This window comes from Marmota marmota, unplaced genomic scaffold, assembly GCF_001458135.2.
Source record: "Marmota marmota marmota unplaced genomic scaffold, marMar, whole genome shotgun sequence".
Lineage (NCBI taxonomy): Eukaryota > Metazoa > Chordata > Mammalia > Rodentia > Sciuridae > Marmota > Marmota marmota.
The window spans coordinates 3,026,406-3,043,128 of NW_025999898.1; the positions used below are offsets into that span (position 1 = coordinate 3,026,406).

The following is a 16,723-nucleotide window of genomic DNA, read 5'->3' on the forward strand; positions in this document are numbered from 1 at the left end:
TGATGTTGGCCTCATAGAATGAATTTGGAAGAACTCCCTCTTTTTCTATTTCCTGAAATAACTTGAAAAATATTGGTATTAATTATTCTTTAAAGGTTTTGTAACACTCTGCTGTATACTCATCTGGTCCTGGGCTTTTCTTGGTTGGTAGTCTTTTGATAGCTTCTATTTTCTCCATTGATATTGGTCTGTTTAAATTGTGTGTATCCTCCTGACTCAATCTTGGCAAATCATATGACTTAAGAAATTTATGGATGTCTTCATTGTCTTCTGTTTTATTGGAATATAGGGTTTCAAAATAATTTCTAATTATCTTCTGTATTTCTGTAGTGTCTGTTGTGATATTGCCTTTTTCATCCCATATGCTAGTAATTTGAGTTCTCTCTCTTCTTCTCTTCATTAGCATGGCTAAGGGTCTGTCGATCTTATTTATTTTTTTGAAGAACCAACTTCTAGTTTTGTCAATTTTTTCAATAGCTTCTTTTGTTTCAATTTCATTAATTTCCACTCTGATTTTAATTATTTCTTGCCTCCTGCTACATTGGCTGTTGTTTTGCTCTTCCTTTTCTAGGGTTTTGAGATGAAGTGTGAGCTCATTTATTTGTTGTTTTTTTTTCTTTTTTTGAGGAATGAACTCCAGGAAATGAATTTCCCTCTTAAAACTGCTTTCATTGTGTCCCATAGATTCCGATATGTTGTGTATGTATTTTCATTTATATCTAAGAATTTTTTTATTTCCTCCTTTATGTCTTCTGTAACCCATTGATCATTCAGTAACATATTGTTCATTTTCCAAGTGATGTAGGATTTTTCCTTCCTTCTTTTATTATTGATTTCTAGTTTCATTCCATTATGATCAGATAAGATGCATGGTATTATCTCCACACCTTTATATTTAAGGGTTGCCCTATGGCATAATATATGGTCTATCTTTAAGAAGGATCCATGTGCTGCTGAGAAAGAAGTATATCAACTTGATTATGGTTGATATATTCTATATATATCAGTTAAGTCTAGGTTATTGATTTTGTTATTGAGTTCTATAGTTTCTTTATTCAACTTTTGTTTGAAGAGTCTGTCCAATGGTGAGAGAGGTGTGTTGACGTCACCCTTAATTATTGTGTTGTGGTCTATTTAATTCTTGAACTTGAGGAGAGTTTGTTTTTATGAACATTGCAGCACCATTATTTGGTGCATATATATTGGTAATTGTTATGTCTTGTTGGTGAATGGTTCTTTTTAACAGTATATAATGTCCTTCCTTATCCCTTTTTATTAACTTAGTCTTGAAGTCAATTTTATTTGATATGAGGATGGCCACCCCTCCTTGCTTTCCGAGGACCATGTGCTTGGTATGATTTTTCCCAACATTTCACCTTCAGCCTGTGTATGTCTTTTCCAATCAGATGTGTCTCCTGCAGGCAGCATATTGTTGGGTCTGTTTTTTTTTTTTTTAATCCAGGTTACCAGCTTATGTCACTTTATTGGTGATTTTAAGGCATTAACATTTAGGGTTACTATTGATATATGGATGTACTTTCAGTCATGTTTGATTATTCATCTTTTTTTTTTTAATTTGGTTTGTTTCTCCATGATTAGCTTCCCCCCCCCCCTTGCTTTACTGAGGTACTTCCCACTGTTGGTTTTGGTTGTTGTTTTTCATTTCTTCCTCATGTGCTGTTTTGCTCAAAATGTTTTGCAGTGCTTGTTTTCTGGCTGTGAATTCTTTTAACTTTTGTTTATCATGAAAGATTTTTATTTCGTTATCATACTGAAGCTTAATTTTGCTGGATACAAAATTCTTGGTTGGCATCCATTGTCTTTCAGTGTTTGAAATACGTTGTTCCAGGATCTTCTTGCTTCCAGCATCTGTGATGAAAAATCCCCCGTTAACCTAATTGGTTTACCCCTGAATGTAATCTGCCTCCTTTCTCTTGTAGCTTTTAATATTCTCTCTTTGTTCTGTATATTGGATATCATCATAACAATGTGTCTTGGAGTTGGTCTACTGTGATTTTGTATGCCTGGTGTCCTGTATGCATCTAGAATTTGTTTATCCATTTCCTTTTTTATATCTGAAAGTTTTCTAAAATTATTTCATTCAATAGAATGCTCATTCTCTTGGTTTGGACCTCTATACCTTCCTCTATCCCGATGACTCTTAAGTTTGTTTTTTTTATGTTATCCTATGTCACTTGGATGTTTTTCTTGTGGTTTCTTTCCAGCCTTTCTGAGTTGGCTAGACTCTTTTCAAGATGATATATTTTGTCTTCATTGTCTGACGGTCTGACTTCTACTTGCTCCACTCTGCTAGTGATACTCTTGTTTGTGTTTTCAATTTGGTTTATAGTTTCTTCATTTATAGACTTATTATTTGAATTTTTTTTTATAATCTCTATTTCCTGGCAAAATTACTTATTTGCTTCTAGAATATGTTTATGTAATTCATTTTCAATGTGTTCTTTCATTGTTTGAATTTGCTGTCTCATGTCCTCTTTAAGATTCCATTCCATCTGTCTAAGGTATTCCTTGAGTTCTTTATTTGACCATTTTTTCTGATGCCTCTAGGTTCTCCTGTAGATTTAGGGTGTCCTGCATTGTTTGTACTCCTTTTCTTCCTTGCTTTTTCATGATGCTCATGTTACTTCCAGCTCTCTTTGACTGCTGAGTTACTCTTTACTCCTATAAATTTATTTTGGCTTTGTGTATCTCCAGGATCTCTCCTTTGTGATGGGAGACTATGATTAGAGATGATGAATTTTATTGCACTTTAAAGCAGATTCATTCATTTCCTAAACTGTGAACGGATTCTGATTGCATATAGCGATCTGTGGTTTGGTCTTGGGACTTATGTTTATGTTGAGTGATGTGATGGTATTGAGGTTGGTATATATTGGCAACCTTGGAAGATTGCTCTACTGACAAGGGATATTAACTGGAGAATGGTCTGGAGTATATGGGGGTAGCTAGGGAATTGGTAGCACTATATAACACCTTGGAACGTTTACCTATACACATTTAGTAAATTACATATAAACAGCGTCGTAATGCTTGGGAGGAAAGGTATTAGAAGGGGAGGAAAAAAGTCACTAAAGAGAATGAGAGTAAATCAGTACAATTCAAGAAAAGGGGAATAAGGAAATTGAAAAGAAATGAAAAGACAAAAAACAAACAAACAAACAATAAAACAAAAACAAACAAAAATAATGCAGTCTTAAAGTTTGATTAACTTTTCTTCCAGTAGGTGGAGCTGTGCCCACTGGGCCAAACTTCTCCTTTCAATACGCAGGAACCAATCCCTGTAAGGCGGCTCCTCCTCCCCCTCTGGGTGGCTCTCCAATCCTGGTCACCAGGGCTTTTCCTGGTCTCCAGCCACTTCTCCACTTTTCCTCCAGCCAGGCCCCACTCACTGGTGGCATTCACCACAAAACTTGCTACATGCCCGGTCTGCTGCTCCCTGGAGCCTTATTTTCTTGAATGACTGGGAACACTCTCTCTGTTTGCCATTCCCCCAGACCCCAAGGTTGTGGAGCACAGGGCTGGGAACCATCAGCTTATTTTCCATGCTTCCCTCCGATAGGCATGCCCCCGGAAGTTGGTGCAAGAGACCTCGGTTGTCAACGCTGGTGGGAGTGGTAGCCAGGGGTCAGGCACCGTTCCTGACTCCCTCGATCTGACAATCACGCTCACGGGAGAGCTGTGGAGGGCTCTTGAGATTTCCCTGCTGTGTGGAGATGATGGGCCTGGGGGTCACACACCTGCAATCGCCAGTTTCAATGAAGCTATCCCCTCCGCTGAATTCTGGTGACATCAGTTCTCTGCCATGATGGCTCCAATGTGAAAGGCTGCCATTGGTTCTCTTTGCTGGGCTATCAGATGAGAAGGGTGGGTCCGGTCCGACTCTCCCAGGTCCCACCTCAATTCTGGGCTGGCTGCCTATGGAAACTCGCTTGGCATCACCTCAAAAGATTCACAGAGAAACCAAAGAGTTGTTTCTCTATTCCACTGGAGCATCTGTAGCGCTGAGACGTGATGGTTTGGTGGTGAGATGCAGACAATCAACCAGAGACTGCGCACGGGCAGACTGAATTCACCTGCTCCGAGCTCCGTGTGGGCTCTGAAGGGAGCAAACTGGTCACCTTAGGTCCACTTCAGCCCAGCATTGACAAGTGATCCTGAGCAAACAGCATTCAGTCGGTTTAAGACTCCATTTGCCCACGCAGCTGAAGAGGTCGCAGAATTGATCTCTCAGCGCCTGCTGCCATGGTGGATCTCTCGAGGTTCCACCATTAATTATAAAACTCTGAGAGTCCTCCTGGGATGTTGAGTGAAATAAGTCCAAGGATGACAATATCCTCAATGTGACACCACTCAGGATAATGTGGACTTTCATAGGAAGGTTTTTCTCAGAACATTGGAACTGAAATCTGTCCTTTTATCCTCTAACACCCATTGTGGGTTTCAAAATTCCAGATCTTAGAAGTAGATTGTGAACCTTCAGGGAGCAGAAATTCCCACACACATGGTGTATATATATGTGTACACATGTACATATATATACTCTATCTCACAACCTGAGGTCATTTTATTTTACACAGAGAGCAAAGGAAGATTTGGAGCTTACTGTGGCAACTGGTACACAGGATTTCCTTTGAGAAGTCCTAGATCTGTGACTTTATATAAAGATATAAGTGATTAGTCATCAAGGATTCAGTCCTAAACTTGGGCCAAATTTCTGTCAGTAGCCCCTCCTTGATTTCCTCTGGGTTTCAAACTGAAAAACAGAATGAAAAAAGGCTGATTATCCCTTTCCTCCCCTGCCCCAAACACACTCTTTTCTTATTCACATTTGGATACATTATCAATGCAAAAGATCTTCAACCTAGGGTGAATTGACATAATATCACTTCTCCTGTGTGCCTCATGATTGCTCTGTCTCTGCCTATGAACAACACACACTGTGTTTGGATTCTGCAACCCACTTCAGGTCTATTGATCCTTTCCCTGGCTGGGCTCATCTTCCCTGAGATCTGAAAACATAGAAAATCTGTGCCTCATTTTCTCTTCAGATTTCACTCCTGTGTGGCTTTAGATTCCATGATGAAGAATGGACTTTATCCAGTAAGATATAGCTCTCCAACCCCTACCATGCTCATTTCTCCCTGTCAAGCCTCAAAGTTATGCTTTTCTCTGAATAATCTTCAGGTGAAATGATGTTGGATAAGTATCAGGATTTTTTAGACCTAGACTTTGTAAACCTACCCACCTTTAAATCCATGTAGCTTTAACAAATGAACCTGATTAGGAACACTTCTTCTGATATAAAAATTCATAATGACTGCTTAATTGAGCAGTTGTAGAAGTACTAAACAACAGTAATTTATATTCATGGCAATATTATTTTATATCACTAATATGGAAATATCCCTCATTGCAATATTATTTTATATCCACTCATATGGAAAAAATATAAAATTAGAATAATATAACATACATATTGGATTCCAAATAAAATTGATTTTGTCAGATTTTGATATTCAAGGGCAAATTAGAGCACAGAGGAGCAATCAAAGCAGAAAACACTCATCCCCTGATAATATTATATTCTCATAGGGAAAACAGACATCTGAAGAAAAGTCTGGTAGAGTGCAGTTAGCGAGAACACAAAAGGACACTCTCAGAAAGCAGCAACCTGACATTAAGAAAACCTCTAAGAGCAGCACAGACAGAATTACTACAGTTGTGACCCCTCCTGAACTTCAGCCTTTAAACATTGTTTAAACATTTCATACACTGGGAAAAACCAAAGGTACCTGGCTGAAGCATAGCCAAATATATACCAGGTAATTCTGAAATATGTATTACCATAAACAGTGCATTTAGAGTTCTGGAGACCATTAGAAACTGGAAAAAAAAGTTCTCAGCACAAAAACAAGGGTTGTTTTACTTGCAGGGAAATAAAATAAAAAAGGTTCATTTGTTCTTGCCAGGTTGTGAGAGGGGTTAAAGACCCAGAACCAGAGGCCAGCAGGGGGAGATGTTGCACTACTCATGACAGGACAGGGCTCTGCACCAAACCAAAAAGGCTTTACATCTCTGTGCAGAAGGTGTTCTGAACAAAGTGTGAATTTCCTGCACCTGGGTCCCCAGAAGCCACATGAGCATTAGGATTTGACCTACACCTTTCTAAATTAAATTCAGTATGAGTTAGTTTTTTGCTTTATCCATAGAAAATGATATTATAAACTATTATGTTGAGGTAATACACAATGAGAAAAAAGGAAACTCTATATAGGTTAAATTCCTGATATGTGTTTATTATTGCTATCTTATGTTGCTCTTATTAATCTTTGATCTACTTTTAACAAATTGTGGTTTAAATAAATAATATAGCTGCTAAAAAGTTCTCATGTGTATGAATGGAAATTAATCCCACAACAATACAGACTCTCAAACCAGTTTCTCCAGTACATTTGCTAGTCTGAAAAAGGTAATTTGGTGGAGCTCTCAATCAGTCTTCAAAACATAGAACCTCCTGGCAAACCTGAAAGTTTTCCCTCCTTGTAGAGATTACACCAGCTGGAGTCTGTGGCATCTCCATGTAGCCCTAAAGTTAGCTGGTGTGCATGATGCATTCTGGGAGAAACAGGCCAGAAGGAAGTATGTGTTCTCAGTGAATGCTAATTTGTCATCAGGATCTGTGGCTGCATTAATGGAAGAGTAGGGCACATGATTCCTTCAATGCCTTCAGTTGCTGGGTAAACATGAAGTGATAATAGGAAATCATAAAATAGTATATTTTATTTTAGTGTCTGCATTATATGTGGTCTATATAATAATGGTCTTTGAGATATATTTACTTATTCTAAATTAACTCATGTAGAAGGTGGTAGCTTGAAAGAAATATAGTAATACCTATGATCTATAAGAATAATTGCTCTTTCTTTTATTTTCTTTTTTTCATTCTGTATGTGCTCACACATATGTGTTTGTATGACAGATCTGATACGTAAATATACTACCTACATTTAAATGTACTCATACATATATGTAAGTTATATTTGGATTATCAATTTTATAAAAAAATCTTACAGTGAATTTTTATAAATTTATATCAATCAACCAAACAAGAACATGTTTTCCCTTTAAATTACATTTCTCTCTAAACTGACTTTTTTTTTAGTTTAACAACTGTGAAAAGCAGATGCAAATGTTAGATAAGGTAATGATTTAGGAGGAGACAAAATGGAAAGGAGCTGGAGGAGAATAGATAGACACCTTCAGATCACATTTCTGACACCTGTGAGAGGAGCAGGGGAAGAAAGGATTGGATAGGACGATCCTCTGACCACAGGCAGGGCCTAGAGTCTCTGCTGGCTGAGTGGCTCCTGGAACCTGGGTAGCCATCAGAAGGACACTGGTTCCCACAGTAGGATCCTGGACTAATTACCCCAGAAGTTAGCATTTCCTGGAGCTGGCTAAGGGCAGAAAACTGACATTACATTTTCTTTCTATGTAAGATTCCCTGTAAGACATGTGATGGGTATTTCCTGGGTGCTCCAACCAGCTTTGGTGATGCATTTAACTTCAGGACAGGGGTTGTGCCTATTTGCTTCTCTGTACTCCCCTATATGAACTCAACATGAAGTCGAAGTTGAGTTCTTTCAAAGCATTTGAGCCCTTGCTATCTGCAGGCCCTGCAACCACTGAGATACCCCTCTTCCCTAACTTGCATGAGGAGAATGTTCCTCAGGCCTGGAGTGTCATTTTGGGCCATCTCCTCTCCCCATGTGCCTGACTCCTGCTGCTCCTTAACCTGGAGCCACTACGTTAATTCTCTAGGTATATATAGTGTCTGATGCATGTGAAATACCTTATTTATTCTTAAAGAATAAATGAGTGGAAGAAAAATGAAAGACACATCTAATTTCCATATTAGATGTTAATTTAACTTTAACATTATTCCTATTTGAGGAGAATAAACTCCTGAAGCAGTGTTTGTCTCTGAACTTTCTAAATAATTTTTTGACATATGTACAAATATATAATATTTTTGTCATATTTACAAAAAAATTCCCTTCATCCTTCTCTTCCACCTGGCCTCTCCTTTGTGAATCTGAAAACAGGTATTGTATTTCCCACATCTTGCTCTATGGACTACCTGCTGCTCTCCCACATGAGATTCATTGGGCCCAGGAGTCACAGTAACAGGCACTTGACATTTCACCCCTTTTCTATTTCTTCTGCTCTCATCACACACACCCACGAATCCCCCTGACAGTACTCTTTGTCCTAATTTTGTCTATAATTTCCCCAGAGGTGATGCTCTAATACAAGATATAATGATGTGCATGGTCCAGATTAAACATGTTTCAGTCAATGCAGCAGTCATTTTAGGAAAATAAACTGATGCACAGATGAGCAGATTTCATGCACATGGACATTGGTGTGGTCCCAGAATTTTTTCCCCTAAGCTTCAATTACTATGTAAGCTAGTTTATCATGCCACCATCCCTGGGTCAGGGACCTAGACACTGTGATTACCATGGGGAAGATACAGGAAATAGGGACATTGCATGAGTAGCCCCAACTCTGGGAAACAAATAGAGCTGGTATAAGAGGTCGAGGGAATTGGAGCTTTTAGAGTGAGGCCTAAGAAGGAGCTGTGTCTACCATGGCCTGAACTCTATTCCTACTTCCAGGATTCTCTCAATGCTCAGTCAGGTACAGGCCTCAGAGACCTAGGGCAGGCCCCTAGCCCGAGTCATTCCCCTCTGCCTGAAATACTCAAGTCACTGATCCCCTGCCTCTGCCTTTCACTGTGATGGGTCCATGCTTGCAGGGTCCCTCTCTTTGCCTGTGCTGACACAGCCACTCCCTTGCTCTGCATCTCTAGGATAAACAACCAGACTCACCAGCACTCTGAACAGAGATCTACTGTTGGTAAAAAATAATACCTGCAGTGGTACTAGCAGGACTTTTATCTGAGCACTACTCAGACAAATTTGTATCTGAGTCAGACTCAGACAAACAGCTGGGGCTTGGGTTCCTCAATTGAGTTTCTGGATATAAGATGTCTCAACCAATGTAGTGTATTTGTAAATCCCTGGATTCCAGTCTGAGGAGGAGAACAATTATTACTATCCTGGATATGAAATTAGTACTATGACAATAAAACAACCATATGAGGTAGTGGGACATGTTTCTCATCTGTAGGGGTTCCATGTTTATGTCATTTCACTGGTCAAGAACCTCACTGTTTATAAAATAACACATCAGATTCTGGTTTACATTAGTGGTATGCCATAATTATCTCCCATTACATAATGCTCAGAGGAACTTCAAAAGGCAAAACAAAAACGTCTCAACAATTTATATTAATCCTAAAAATAATAAAGTTTTCAATTATCACCAGTAAAGGAGGTATGGCACAGAAGTTGAATATTCACAGAAGTTGAATCCCATGAAGGTGATATCCCATAGTATGATTATGTCAATATACAATAATAGTTTATTTAAATTATAAATTATGCATAATTGTATATGTAATATAATTTTAGTAGTGGTCAGTATCTCTACCCATCAGGATCTAGAAACTGTAATTGCAAATTATACACTGAATTATGTAAGTGCATTATCTTTAATATAATATTATTGAATTATACATGTAAACATTCCTGTTGTCTCTGCAGATTAACATGTAAGAGCTGGTTTAATTTTTCTTTCTATTTGCTTTTTAAACTTCTTAATTTTTATGTATCTATTACTATCCACAGAATGGCCTTAGAGAATGGGTGAGCTCATGCTAGCTGAGAATATGTCATTATTTCTTTTGATTTACACATTACGTTAAGGCATCTGGATTTCACAGTGAATATACAGTTTTGGTATAATACATTTATTTTCACTTCAATCCCTTTGTGGAATATTTAAACCATCCCATAGATGTGTAGCAGATTTCATTGCTACTTTATTATACACAGACAGATGAGATTTAGTGTTGTTTCATGTGCTCATTGTTTTTATTGGTTGTTTTTAGATATACATTACAGTAAAGCATATTTTTCATACATGGGGTACAACCCATTACATTGTGATCCCATTCTTGTGGTTGAACATGATGTGGAGCTATAGTGGTCATTTATTAATTTATGAACACAGGAAAGTAATGTCCACCTCATTCTGCTGTCTTTCTTATTCTTATTACCTCCTTTCCCTTCATTCCCCTATTTCTAATACAATGAACGTCTACACTTACCCCACTTACTATCCCTTCCTATGGGTTAGCAACCCATATCAGACAGAACATTTGGCGTTTTCTTTTTGTAACTGGCTTATTTTACTTAGAATGATAGTCTCAAGTTTCATACATTTACCTGCAATGTCATAATTTCATTCTTCTTTAAGCCTAAGTAATATTCCATTGTGTATATGTACCACACTTTCTTTGTCCCTTCATCTGTTGAAGGGCAGCTAGGTTGGTCTCATAGTTTAGCTATTGTGAATTGAGCTGCTATAAACATTGATGTGGCTGCATCACTGTAGTATACTGATATTAAGTGCTTGGGGTATAAACTGAGAAAGAGATATCTGGGTCAAATGGTGGTTCCATTCCATTTTTTGTGAGGAACCTTCAGACTGCTTTCCAGAGTTGCAAAGATTTGCAGTTTCATCATCACATGCTTATTTTCTATCTGCCATACATATTGTTTCATGTTTCTGGGTATAAAGGAAATCCATATGCAACAAAATAAAATTTACCCCCCTATCTCTCACCTTGCACAAAACTTAACTCAAAATGGATCAAGGACCTAGGAATTAAACCAAAGACTCTGTGTCTAATAGAAGAAAAAGTAGTCCCTAATCTTCATCATGTGGGATTAGACCCCAACTTCCTTAATAAGAACTCCTATAGTGCAAGAATTAAAACCAAGAATCAATAAATGAGATGAAATCAAACTAAAAAATTTCTTCTCAGCAAAAGAAACAATCTGTGAGGTGAACAGAGAGCCTACATCTTGGGAGCAAATTTTTACCCCTCACACATCAGATAAGGCACTAATCTCTAGGTTATATAAAGAACTCAAAAAGCTAATCACCTAAAAAACAAACAACCCAATGAATAAATGGCCAAGGACCTGAGCAGACACTTCTCAGAAGAGGATATAAAATCAATCAACAAACATATGAAAACATGCTCATCATCTCTACAATCAGAGAAATGCAAATCAAAACTACTCATCAATGTTCATAGCAGCACAATTCACAATAGCTAGACTGTGGAACCAACCCAGATGCCCTTCAATAGATGAATGGATTAAAAAAATGTGGCATTTATACACCATGGAGTATTATGCAGCACTAAAAAATGACAAAATCATGGAATTTGCAGGGAAATGGATGGCACCAGAGCAGATTATGCTAAGTGAAGCTAGCCAATCCCTAAAAAACAAATGCCAAATGTCTTCTTTGATATAATGAGAGCAACTAAGAACAGAGCAGGGAGGAAGAGCAGGAGGAAAAGATTAACATTAAACAGAGACATGAGGTGGGAGGGAAAGGGAGAGAAAAGGGAAATTACATGGAAATGGAAGGAGACCCTCATTGTTATACAAAATTACATATAAGAGGTTGTGAGGGGAATGGGAAAAAAAACAAGGAGAGAAATGAATTACAATAGATGGGGTAGAGAGAGAAGATGGGAGGGGAAGGGAGGGGGGATAGTAGAGGATAGGAAAGGTAGCAGAATACAACAGTTACTAATATGGCATTATGTAAAAATGTGGATGTGTAACCTATGTGATTCTGCAATCTGTATTTGGGTTAAAAATTGGAGTTCATAACCCACTTGAATCTAATGTATGAAATATGATATGTCAAGAGCTTTGTAATGTTTTGAACAACCAATAAAAAAAGATATCATCTCACTCCAGTCTGAATGGGAGTATTATGAAGACAAACAACAATAAGTGTTGGCGAGGATGTGGAAAAAAAGGTACACTCATACATTGCTGGCGGGACTGCAAATTGGTGCAGCCAAAATGGAAAACAGTATGGAAATTCCTTGTAAATCTGGGAATGGAACCATAATTTGACCTAGCTATCCCTCTCCTCAGACTATTTCCAAAAGACATAAAACAGCATACCACAGGGACACAGCTACATCAATGTTTACAGCAGCAAATTCATCTGTGGATGAATGGATAAAAATATGTGGCATATATACACAATGGAATTTTACTCAGCAACAAAAGTGGATAAAATCATGGCATTTGTAGGTAAATGGATGGTGTTGAAGAAGATAATGCTAAGTGAAGTTAGCCAATCCCATGAAAACATATGCTGAATGTTTTCTCTGATATAAAGGGGCTGACTCACAGCAGAATAGGGAGGGGGAGCATGGGAGGATTCGATGAAATGTAGCTAGGGAAGAGGGGTGGGAGGAAAAGGGAGAGGGCAGGGGGTTAGTAAGGATGGTGGAATGTGATTGACATCATTATTCAAAGTACATGTATGAAGACTCAAATTGGGATCAACATAATTTATATACAGAGATATGAAAAATTGTGTCATATATGTATAATAGGTATTGTATTGCAAAAATAATACATGTGAATTGGCATGAACATACTATATATAAAAAGATATGAAAATTGTGCTGTATATGTGTAATAAGAATTGTAATGCATTCCACTGTCATGTATTTAAAAAATAAAATCAATAAAAAAGGTTTCAAGTATTTTGGATTAATTTTTGGAGATAAAATTAGAGAAAGGGTAATCAAAAGAAAACTCTACATGTGTTGGTGGATTTGGGTACACTCATGATGAAGAGGAGAATAATATTTTCTGATCTGCAATGGAGTAGGGAAGAATGTTTGTCTTACTCTTTCTGAATAGAAGGGCAAGTGGAGCTTGACCTGTGGAAAAAAGAGAATCTGCAGGAAATAAACAGTCATTTCACTTAAGAGAACTACATGAAGGTGGAAAATCAATTTTCATTAAACCTACAGAAAACCACAAAAGGACATACATTGCCTATTCCTCACCGGTCGAAGAAATAAGGAAGAAAGGAATGAAGAAATAATGATTAAAATTGAATATATTAAAGTTTTATAAATTTTAATGACTTCATAATGCACATAGTCTAGTATAATTTATTTTATAATTCTCTATTAATCAGAAAATGTAAGTTTTTTTTCAAATTTCTATACTATTGCTTTCAGAAATATAAAAAAAATTATATTAAGCAATATACACAATTTATCTTATCCCCACAGAAATAAACATAACTGCTTGATTTTATCCCAGTCTATATTTAATTACAAATTATGCTGGAGTTGGAAATTAGAAACCTATACTGTGCGATGAGTTACATTCCCAAGTATGAAAGTTTCCAGGCTGTAGAATGGCACTTATTGCCTATCTTGGGATCTGGAACTGTCAAAATTATGAAAAAATATTCAACATCTCTAGTAGTTAGGAAAATTAAAATTAAAACTACACTGAGATTTCATCACACTCAAGTCACAATGGCAAGCTTTGATGATGCAAGAATACAGGCAAGAATCAATGTTATTGATGATGTGGGGAAAAGGTACATACATTGCTGGTGGAATTGCAAATTGGTGCAACTACTCAGGAAAAATGTATGGAGATTCCTCAGAAAACAAGGAATGGAACCACCATTTGACCTGGCTATCCTACTCCTCAGTTTATACCCAAAGATCTTAAAATCAGTATGCTATCATTATGCAGCTATCAATGTTTATAGTAGTTCAATTCACAATGTATAAACTATGGAAACAGCCTAGGTGCCCTAAAACAGATAAATGGATAAAGAAAATATGGTGTATATATACACAATCGAATATTATTTGCCATAAAGGGAAGGAAATTTTGGCATGTATGAATAAATGGATGAAACTGGACACTATCATCTTAAGTGAAGTGAACCAATCCTAAAAACAGAAAGGCTGAATGTTCCCTCTGATATGTGAATGCTAACTCAAAATAAGGGTAAAGGGTGAGGAATAATAAAGATACTTCAGAGTAGACAAAGGGGAATGAAGGGAAGGGATGAGGATTGGTAAGAGGAAAGGCAGTAGAATGAATTGGACATAGTTTCCTATGTGTATATATGAATACATGACCAATGTAATAATACATCCTGTACAACCAGAAAAATGGGAATTTACACTTTATATATGTATAATATGTGAAAATGCATTCTATTGCCATCTATAACCAATTAGAACAAATAAAAATAAAGTAAAAAGTTTAAAAAAATTTAGAATATGATTTAATTCCTCAGCTGGAAACATGAGACCCTTGTAAGATATACTGAATCATGTTGAACAAATATAAACAAAAGCTGATATTCATGCCCACACTACCTGCACATATCACAGTGACTAGGACAATGCATTTTCCTCCATGACTGAAAACATTCATGAGTCCTGGAGTCTGAGTCTTTTCAGGGTCTCCAGTGTTATATGCATCTCTTCTGTAGGGTAAGTGGCTTCTGAAATCTGGGTGCCCACAAGTTCCCACAGAAAGAACCTGCACTAGTTAACCCAGATGTCAGAATTTCCTGGAGTCAGCCAAGGACAGAGGCCTGACATCGAATATGGTTTTCCTATAGGATCCCCTATAAAATGTGTGAAGGGTGCTTCCTGGGCTGCAACAATAAGCTTTGATGATTCATTCACTCACAGGACAGGGTTTGTGCCTATTCCTCTCATTGTACTCCTCTATCTGAACCAACATGAAGTTAAATCTGAGTTCTTTCAGGTGTTTTGAGCCCTTGCTCTCTGCAGGCCCTGCAACTACAGAGATAAACTCTTTCCCTACTCTGTATAAGGAGGAGGTCCTCAGGCCTGGAATATCCTTTTGGGCAATCCCATACCCTCCTGTGCCTGACTCCTGCTGCTCCCAACCTGGGACCACTCCTTGAATTCTCTACATATCTCTAGTGTCTGATGCATGTGAAAGATCTTATTTATTGTTAAAGAATAGATGAGTGAAGGAAGAAATAATCGACTCATCTAAGTCCCCTACTAGTGGTTAATTTATTATTATTACTATGGGAGGGGGATAAATCCCTGCAGCACTGTTCATCTCTAAAATTGCTAAATATTTTCCAACTTTTAATACCATGGTCATAATGTACTAAATGTACAACAAAAAACCATTCTTACCCACTCTTCCACCTGGATGCACTGTGGATCTGAACACAGGTGTTGCCTTTCCTTCATCTTGTTCTATGGAGTACATCATCTTCTCCCACTTGATGTTCATTGTGTCACACCTACTCTTGACATTTCATCTCTTTTCTATTTCCTCTGATTTCATCTTTCACAATTCACAAACAAATGCCTTCTGCCCCACATCTTTGTCCCAATTTTGTTGTACAATTTTCCCAGAGCAGATGTTGTAAAATTAGATATTAAAATGGGCACAGTCCTCGTTAAACATATTCTGGTCAATAAAGATATCACCTTAGGAGCCTAAAAATGTACAAAATGGCTAGATTTCCATGCATATGCACTTTAGTGTGGTCCTAGCAGTCATTTCCTCCTAAGCCCCATGTATTAAATAAGTTAGTTCATCATGCCACCCTCCCTGGGTCAGGGACCCAGACACTGTGAGTTCACATGGGCTAGAGACAGGGGTATGGACACATTGCATGAGAAGCTCCAACTCTGGGAGGCCAATGGAGCTGGAATAAGAGAGGCCTGGGCTAGTGGATCTATCAAAGTGAGGCCTAAGAAAGGGCTGTGTACACCATGGCCTGGACTCCTTTCATCCCTCTGCTCCTCTGTCAATGCAGAAGTAGGTACAGGCCTCAGAGTCCCACAGCAGACTGCTGACCTTAGAAATGACCCTCTGCCTTGAAGAACACCCAAGTCAGTGACCCCTGCCTCTGCCTTCATTGTGATGGGTCTATGCTTGTAGATTCTGTCTCTTTGCCTATGCCAACATGACCATTCCCCTTCTCTGCATCCTGGGGTCAACACCCAGACTCACCTTCTCTGAACAGGTGGTAGAATAAACTATGGGAGGGGTACTAGCAAGACTTGTATGTGAGCACTCTTCCTCAGACTCGAACACCTGGGGCCTGAATTTCCAAGTTGAATTTCTGGATAGAAAGATTTCTCAACCAATTAAATTATTTATAAAACTCTGGGCTCCAGTTTGAGGACAAGGGCACTTATTACTGTCCTGTATATGAAAATAGTGTGACAGTGAAAAAAACCAGGTGAGCAAGTGGGTAAAAACACTCATCTGTAGAGGTTTTAGGTTTATGTCACTTTACTATGGTAGTTAAGAACCTAATTGTTTATAAAATAAGACATCAGCTTTTGGTTTACATTAGTGGCACACCATAATTCACTCCCATTATACAATGCTCATAGAAACAGTAAAAACAAAAACCAAAAAAAAATCACAAAAAATTATATTAATACTAAAAATAATAAAATTGTATATTATCACCAGTAAAGTAAGTAAAGCACAGAAGTTGTAACTCATCAAGATGGTAATCCATAATATCAGTATATCTTAATATATAACATTTTATTCAAATTTCAAATTTCACATAATTATGTATATATAATAAATTTCATCATTGACAAGTGTCTATCCATCAACCTCAGATTTTGAACTTGCAAATTAGACACTAAATTCCATAAATGGACTTTCTTCAAAGAGGATTATTGAGT

General features: G+C 37.6%; 1 gene segment (V, D, J or C); it reads left to right on the plus strand.

Annotated features, from left to right (window-relative positions):
- Positions 1-3,808, plus strand: part of LOC107158399 — a 13,748-nt gene extending 9,940 nt beyond the window's left edge. Inside the window, 1 exon segment of the V gene segment in view lies at positions 3,581-3,808. Within this exon segment, the coding sequence occupies positions 3,581-3,808 (228 nt within the window).
- The last annotated feature ends 12,915 nt before the right edge of the window (positions 3,809-16,723 follow it).